Source organism: Corylus avellana, chromosome ca4 (genome assembly GCF_901000735.1).
Source record: "Corylus avellana chromosome ca4, CavTom2PMs-1.0".
Classification (NCBI taxonomy): domain Eukaryota; kingdom Viridiplantae; phylum Streptophyta; class Magnoliopsida; order Fagales; family Betulaceae; genus Corylus; species Corylus avellana.
This window is the reverse complement of record NC_081544.1, coordinates 33,932,043-33,940,812: the sequence shown is the minus strand read 5'-3', so window position 1 is coordinate 33,940,812 and position 8,770 is coordinate 33,932,043. Positions and strand designations below refer to the sequence as shown.

The window sequence follows — 8,770 nt, the reverse complement described above, 5'->3', positions numbered from 1 at the left end:
TTTTCTGTAACCTCAACCTTGTGTTAGTCCTCTCTCTCTCTCTCTCTCTCTCTCTCTCTCTCGTGTATAGGCAACTAATACAAGTAATACGATTATCATTTTTTTTATAAAAAAAAAAAAAAAAGGCAAGAAGAGCATCTTTTTTAGTCGTTAGATTTTTTAAAATGGGGCTACTCAAGAGTTGATCGGCCATGTATTTCCGAGTTCAGAGAGATGGAAACATAGCTGCATGAGTAGCAATCGCGAAGTCATCATCCTGCACTATATCTAGAACCTGTACCCACCAACTACTTGGAACAAGTTATCTGAGAAACAATACAAGAGATTCTATCTTCTAACCTAACCTCCTCTTATAGCCCAGCCTCCACTTGTGCGTGCACACTAATCATTGGAATCTAGCAGCCATTTTTCGTCATATTCAAGCAAAATATCGGGGCTTATGCACAATAACTCATTTTATAATTCTCTGGATAGTAGTCCCAATTCCGTTCCATCTATGCTCATTTCTGCACTTCTGCATACATCTTTTAACACTAGTGCCATCATGTAGCATAATACACCATTTCCATAAAAGCAGAGGGAAGACAGAAAATGGCACAGCTGAAGAGGAGATGCCATGTCATCATTACTGCAGACAAATGCTCCAGAGTAATCATTCAAAATTTACTGATCAATTACAGCATACATCCCATAGAAAAGCAGTACAGAGATGCCCAATTATAGCCTGTAGGCACTTTTTAGATGTTTTAAGCATATATTAGGAACTTAACTTGGCTTTGGGTAAGCCAGAAGGAATGGAGTAAATGAGACAACAGAAGAATTGGTAATTCCTCTGCATTTTCCATAGAGAATAAATGTAGCCAACTGCCAATACATGATCTCTTTTAACTTTCAAATAGGAAAAATACTACAATCATGTGAAACTTTCTTTATGAATGTATCACAGAAAAAATAAAATTACAATGTCGAATATTGTTCTTACAAAGAATATAAGCACATGGTTTAAAATGCACTCAAAAGGCACACAAAAAAAAAAAAAAAAAAAAAACTCCTCAGAAACTCAAAATAGAAACAAAGAGAATAGTATTTACATTATCAAGATATGATGGATGTAGCTAAACAAGTGCAGTTGGCATAATATGCACGTAGGAGAAGTTAAACAGAGGTGAGTCCCAAAAAATAAAACACCTTTTGGAATCTAATCACTTCCTCCACCATTAACAATCCATTAGATTCTTCTTCTGTTGTCTACTCGTGCTTTCTTTGGCGCGGCTTGTATATGCTCAGAACTCGATTGAATCTAAACAGAAAAAGTTGTGTTTCTAAAACTCGATACATAAGAAAAGCATTTTTCAAAATTCAAGACTATTGAGGACCTTTTGAAAGAAAACTCATGTATTAGTGGATTATCACCTTATTGAGCTTCTCTCTTACCAACTGAACTGTCTGATTCATTGAATGAGATGCAAAATAGTCCTGAAATCAATTACAAGAAGAAGAATCAAATCTTGGCCCCAGGACATACGCAACATGCAATTCTACAACCTTTCATGAAAAGATTCAAGTTTAACTTAATGTAATTGTCTAGTAATATGGAATCATATATATATATATATATTGCAAAAATGTTTCCGGTGTGGCATCTAACTATAACATTTAAAGATTCATAAAAAAATAAACGACTATATCAGAGATGATAAACCTCAAAGTGAAATAGTTAGCCAAACGTAAGTCCCTAAATGACTGAGAAAAAGAAAACATAGAATGAATGTCCCCACGGGTCAATCACAATGTGTACAGAAACTACAAAAAAAATCCACTTCAAGTTGGATTTCTTGCTTTAAGAAGCTGCTGAAGTAGAAAGCAATTTCCCTCACTTCAAAAATGTAACTTAAAAGTGTAAGAATAAGTGATGGAAGGAAATGTCTGAGATGTCAATGAACAAAATCAGCAACAAACCTTGTCAGAGGAAACCCGTGTGATAGGAGAATAATTATTAATCGATTCTCTGGAGTCCCTACAGAAAGACAAGAAAAACCCATCAATTACTACACACAAAAACAATTGCAGACGGCTCTATCAAGAAACATATCATTGCAAATTCTGAAAAGGACACAGTTTGGTTAAGCTTTTGCAAACTTTGTCTCTACAATTCTCCTCACATTTCAATTACATATGTCAGGTATTGGGCGGCCCTCACTTATTGAAGGGAAATTTGAGTGTTCAAATATTAATTAAATGACACCACCTTTGGTTAGAATTCGTCTGTTGGGGAAGGCAGTTCGTCTGCGAGGGAGAAGCAACTAACGAGTCCTCAGTCGAAGCACCAACCGCAAGCCCTTTGGATCTCCCGGCTGAAAACAGAAACGATGACACACACACAGACTAAAAAGAAGAACATCACACAGATATAGTTACGTATAAAAGAAGCAACACGAAACCGTACGATTTAAACGTGCTAGAACTTCCCTGCTCCTCCATTCTAGCTTATTCTTCGAGTCAGAGAGGCTCTCAAATTGCGGAGCATACGAAACCTGCAGCCGATTTCCTATGAAAACAAACTCGTCCAATTTTCTCTTCGCAAACCTTCAAACAAATGTATAACACACTCAACCCATTGTCCCTCGCTAGCACACATCACAGAGAACAATGACACTGTATAACACAATCACCTGGCGTTGCTGACGAGGCGGAATTTGATCCAGTAAACGTCGGTGAATGGCTCACAGTCCTCGGCATCCATTGGCTTACAGCTGACAAGAAAGAGCAAAATTAGGGAATCAAAGCAATTGATGGTTATAAATTAGAGGGAGGAGATTTTGACGTACTCTTCAACGTCTCCATAGGAAGCGAACAGTTTGAGCAATTCGTCGGCGCACCCCAGTGCCGGAACGTTCTTCACGACCAGATACCTACTCTTATCCCCAAAACAAACAGAAACTAAAATTGCTTTAGGGTTCGCTCGCTCACAAGTTCATTTATTTCCGGTATGGGACAGACCTGGATTCGTCGCAGACCGTGTAGACGCGAACCGCCGGAGGCTCGTCCTTGTATCGAGGCATTTATTTTCTCGTCGTCCTCCTCCTTCCTATGTTCCGAAGTTACTCCAGGGTATAACTTTAATCAGGACCTCATTTACAGCATCCAATAGAATTTTGACATGTCAATTTATTTCACCAAATAGAATAAACACAAAACACCGGATCAACCCACCCAATTCAACAAAACCACGTAATCTCTCTTCTGACTTCTCCCTGAAAAAGTCTCAACGTCGTTGATAACCCAAAAGCCGAAACCGCCAGAAATCAAATCAAATATGATAACTAAGAGAAGACAACAACGTGCTTCAGAAAGGAAGAGGATATTCAAATAAAATCAAATTTCGTATGATTTTAAGCACTGGTGAGTGGTGACCCATAATCCCACAATGGAACCCAACAACTCTTCTCCAACTTTCCCTTTCCAATTTTACTGATCAGAATCTAATCTCTATCCATCAAAAAGGCTATAAAACAAATAGACAGACAACCCAACAAAGAATTGCAACCCAAAATATGGTGGCCGTTGGGCAGTGGCCAGCGGCGAATGGGCGTTGGGCAGTGGCCGGCAGAGGGTAAGAGAGTCGCCTTAACAATGGAACAATGTCGCCTCAATTTCGGCTGTCGTTGCTCATCGTATGCCAAGTTTTTTTACGCAGGGGTAGAATAAGAAAGAAATAATTATTCCTTTCAAAAAATAGAAAAGAGGAGAGGGGGACTCACTTACCATGAGGGCTTAAGATTGAGGAATGAGTACTTTTGCAAATACCTTTAAATTTGGTTCAAAGCTTGTAGTATTTTGAAAACAGTTAACAGATAGATAAGATTACAAATAATTAAAAAATAATACACTAAATTAAGAGAAATTAAACTTTAAGGAGAAGATTGTAAAAGTGATAACAATTCGTAAGAGTTAAGTAAAATTTCCCTTAAAATGTAAGAAAAAGAGTACAAGATTTGGCGTGACAAATTGTGTAATAATGAATGGACATCGGAAGAACTATAGATCTGAAGCCATAAATCCGGGTTCCTGCACTTCCTCCTTCAAGGGAAGTTGCCATCTAAATTTTATAGCAAAGCACATTGTAACAATCCTCTATTATACGAAAATTTATGTTTATTAATGATTGAAAAGATGCTCTCCCAATTATAATGCAGTTCCACATTCTACATCACATTCATGCATGGATGACCCAATTCACAAATTTATTTCAAGAAGAATACCAACTCAAACATTGTTCAAAACTCCCAACAACTCAAATATGGTAACCCCAAATAACAAAGTCTTATACAACTTCATCAAAGTTGCAGCTAAACAATGCGGAGCTCTACTGCAGAGTGGATGCCCATCTACTCACTTCAATAACGGTGCGCCAACTTCTCTTTCTCCTGGTATTGTTGCACATACCTGCATCCATTGCACACAAATATATAGATAAACACTGGCAAAACACAATGTGATTGCAATATATATGGAAGATCAGAAATGCAGTGTATGAGAACAACATATATAGTTAACAAAAGGGGAAGATCAGGAAGTATATTCACTTGTCTTTTGCCAAGTGAAATCCACTCATTTTCCGACTTCCACAGATAAAAATGATAGCACAATACAGAGACAATAATGTGGAACAGAAGAAAAGCGTGGAGATATCGCAGTACAAAATTTACGTTTATGCTCACAGAAAGTTCATGGATCAACTACCTTAATGACCAGCATAATAAGGAACTTCCACCCGATTCCACTTCAAAAATATTAGTCTCACAACCACAAGTTACTCTTAACATCAGCTAGGGCATCTTGCTATGAATTTGAGCATGCAATTTACAATTACCAGCAACCCAAATATGCTTCATACCGAAAGCTTCTCATTCACATCCAACTTCTAGATTGTCCCTGCAGGGAGATGAAATTTTCTCTCTTTTTGTATATCTATCTTGAAAGATAGGGAAAATTACTTATCTAATCTTTGAGGTTTGCAGTACCAAACAGATCCTTGAGGTACCAATGAAGATCCTTGAGGTAAGTTATGCCGAAAATGGTTTCTGCCATCCAGCCGTTTGACGGAATCGTTAGAGGCACACATGGATCCACGTCACAACTGATCACTGATTGACACGTGACATAGCTAATGACTCAGACTTACTATCACCGTAAAAACACAGTTTTGTCCCAAATAAACAAAAACAAAAACAAAACAAATAAAGCAAAATTGAAATAAAAGAGGTGCCGTCACTTCACTACCACCCCTCACCTAGTGAGAGGTAGCTATGAGGGGCGGCCTCTTTTTTATTTAGTTCGTCTTTTTATTAGGGTTAGAATTGTAATGTTATAATGGCAAAAAATGTGAGTGATCAACTATGCCACATGTCAATCAGCTATTGGCTATAACATAGATCCAGATGTGCATCTAACGGTTTCATCAAACTACTGGATGGTAGAGATCATTTTGGACACTTGGTTTACCCCTGAAAGGTCTCCGGGATACTTTTGGTATCCTAGGGATCAGTTTGATACAACTGCAATCCCCAAGGATTAAATATATAATTTTCCCTAAAAGCTATCTACCTTACACCCAAGAATGTCAAACAACTTTTATTGAGAATTGTTAGTAGAAAATAAGTTTCATGATTGAAGTGCAACCTTCAAGGCCTATTTTGAACACATGCCTCAGCAATCATCAATCCAACGGCTCATAGAGGAGGAGGATTATGTAATTGAAAAGAACACACAAGTAGATATACATCAAACAAATTCAGTATACTGATAGCTCGTAACTCTCTCCCCCACCCCCACAACAACAAAAAAAGGTCAAAAAAAAAAAAAACACTCAAATAAAGCAAAGGGAATCTTGAACCCTACATTTAAACACCAGTTCCCTTTCTTGTCCCATTACGCAGATGGCAGTGAAAAGCTAGCACCAACCATGGTTTGCCCATAACAATTCATAACTTTGTTAAAACGATAAGGCATACCACCTATTCTTCATTTTTTTTGGTAAATAAGGCATACCACCTATTCTTCATGAAATTGCCATATACTAGAAAGCAGCATATATCAGAATCACTAGTAACACAAATTGCCGGTACAGTCCTCCAAATTTGGTCCAATAATGGACAAAATATTTGATACATACCAATGAGCTTTAGCTCAAATGGTAGTTCCTCCCTTTCTAGCAAGTGGTGGAGGATGAGGTCGTGGGTTCAAGTCCCACCGGGTGGGCATGTAACTTACCAATCAAAAAAAATATTTGATACATACACCGACCCATTTGACGAAAATCTAAAATATGCAATATGAAAGCTCAGTTTCTTTGCTTCATCAATACCATTTCCTAAAGTCATTTAGTTATTAATTCTCGAAAATTAATCGATTAGAAGCTGAAGGACAGTCTATAGTCTCCAACCAGCACTGGACTGCAGTATCTTCATCTGGGTCATTCCAGTCTCTCATATACAATTTAAATCTCACCTCTAACAGCCAGAAAAAACCCCTAAATCATTTATCTAACAACGCGGTCTAATCCAAGACAATGATTCGCAAATTTCTCAAGCAAACTTTGATCTCGTAAAGCAAAGAGAGATGAGGGTAATAGAGGGAATTACGTGTAGGTGCCGACGAGGGGGGCAAGGAGGAGGACGGCGCCGAGCCAGCTCTCGGAGACCTTGTGGTGGATCTTGCCGGGCAGGTCCTTCCACAACCCAGTCATCACCTTCTGCTGGAACGGCGACAGCGTGTACACCACCGCCTTCAATTTCACCGGCTGCTTTCCCATTTTTCTTCGATCGAACTGAGACGACGATATTTGGGTCTCTCTCTGTTTGTGAACTTTTAGGGCAAACACGGTCCTCTCCGTCTAGAAGCTACTTCTATAGAGAATTCTGTTCGCACGTGCCATTTATATATATATATATATATGCAAAACCGCTGCTAAATTTACGATTTCATAACGTGCGAAAATTACTCTTTAATTATGCAAAATTATAATGCTAAACACACTCTTGGTATCCCTAGCTTTTACAAATTAATGCAATTTTTTTTTTTTTTTAACCATTCAATCATTTCGTAAATCATTGATGAACAATACGTTCAGCCTTTTTTTTTTTTATAACAATTGAACTTCACTCATCATTAAAATCTATAGCCTGAAAGCTCTAAACAACAGAGCGTGAGAGCTATAAACAAAAGAGCTTGGAAGCCCTAGTCAAAAAAACTTAATGCTCTAAAGAGGAGAATGACTAAGTTCTAAGGTTACAATATCACAATTAAATTTCATAATTTCTTTGATCCATATTTTATCTATGACCTGGCGTGTAGCTTTTTTGGCAAGACTGTGGGCTACCCAATTTGCTTCTCTATGTATGTGTCGAATCTTTCAATGCCGTAACAGATTAAGCATTGATTTTATGTCTTCAAGTACTTGCCCGTATGTACTCCAATTTTGATAATTAGCTGAGATTGTAATAGGTTCAGCTATTACAACATCAAAAACACATTTATGAGTTATTTTTTATTTTTATTTTTATGAATCACATATTCCATAATTGTGAGTGTACTCTTTGCAAGACTATGAACGGATTCGTTCACTTCTCGTTGAATATGAGAAACTCTATAATGTATAAGCGATTGTAGCACAATTCAAGCATTCTCAATTTTTTTTTTTTTTTTTTTTACATATATACACAAGAGATAAAATGGATACTCAAACTAGTGACCTTCACTTCATGAGACATTATCTCAAACTGATTGAACTATCCCTTGAGGACTTGAGCATCGTCAATTACTTGGCCATAGCAAAACCAATTTTGTCCATTTTTTCTTGTAAAAGTCTGCATTACCTGGAATACATCTCCTTCAATTTCTAACTTATTCCACCCCATCTCTTTAGTAAAAACAATTGCCCGTAAGCCATCAACTTATTCAACTACAATTAGGTCAGTAATATTAATTTTTGGAGATTGCAAGATATCCACCATCTCTCCTATGGAATCATGTATAGTCACTCCTATGCCTATATTCTTATATAGGCATAGCATCCAAATTGACATTAATAATTCCTCCAAAAGGGACCATCCAACATAGTAAACCACTATTTCATCTTCCGTCTTATCGTGGTTGACTTGTATGTTCGTATATTCTTAAATAAACTTAAGGGCCTTTCGAACAAGTTCGTTAGGATGGTCAACCAACCCATAAAAAATAAATAAATAAATAAATAAATAAATAAAAAACTACGTGATCCATGTAGTTTGTTATTTTAACAAATAAATCTATAGTTTTATAACATGTTTTTTGTTTATTTATTGAATTACTGCTTATTTTAACATTTTAAGAAAATATTTAATTAATATTTTAGTAATTTCTTTCCACATGTCAAATATTTAATTGAAATGATCAAATTTATGATTTTTGTTCTTATATATTATCAAATTACTATTTATCATAAAAATGGAAGCTTATAAAAAATTGTAATTTTTTTTATTTAATTAATATTATTAATAGAGGTACTTGGATTTTTTTAATAAGAATATATTATTTTAAATTAGAATATCAATTGACCAAATGAATAAATGGATCATTTAAAAAAGAAAAGAAAAAAAAAAGAATAAACGGATAAGCACAACCGTGTCCCTGGTAAGAGACTGATGAGGTGTTTCCGCCGCTTGACACCCTGGCAGTACTATTATTAGAGTTATCGTGGCGCTTTTGCAATATATCTCCGACCCAATGG

At 36.5% G+C, this 8,770-nt stretch overlaps 1 protein-coding gene across 1 annotated transcript; it reads right to left on the bottom strand.

The window, feature by feature from the left end:
• Nucleotides 1–808: 808 nt before the first annotated feature.
• On the bottom strand, nt 809–3,663 carry LOC132178621 (uncharacterized). Its single transcript, XM_059591084.1, has 8 exons — nt 3,001–3,663; nt 2,829–2,912; nt 2,673–2,753; nt 2,447–2,586; nt 2,249–2,354; nt 1,960–2,017; nt 1,414–1,476; nt 809–1,300 (listed from the first exon to the last, which is right to left on the bottom strand). Exons 1-8 carry the CDS (start codon nt 3,060–3,062, stop codon nt 1,229–1,231), a joined length of 666 nt encoding a protein of 221 aa, XP_059447067.1. The 5' UTR covers nt 3,063–3,663; the 3' UTR covers nt 809–1,228.
• Nucleotides 3,664–8,770: the final 5,107 nt, after the last annotated feature.

Excerpts from the sequence above, each read along its gene's own strand:
- LOC132178621 (XM_059591084.1), bottom strand. The coding sequence starts at position 3,062 with ATGCCTCGATACAAGGACGAGCCTCCGGCGGTTCGCGTCTACACGGTC. Across the intron at positions 2,754-2,828 it reads TCCTATGGAGACGTTGAAGA|CTGTAAGCCAATGGATGCCG; the intron begins GTACGTCAAAAT and ends CTTTCTTGTCAG. Across the intron at positions 1,301-1,413 it reads TAAGAGAGAAGCTCAATAAG|ATTCAATCGAGTTCTGAGCA; the intron begins GTGATAATCCAC and ends TTTTCTGTTTAG.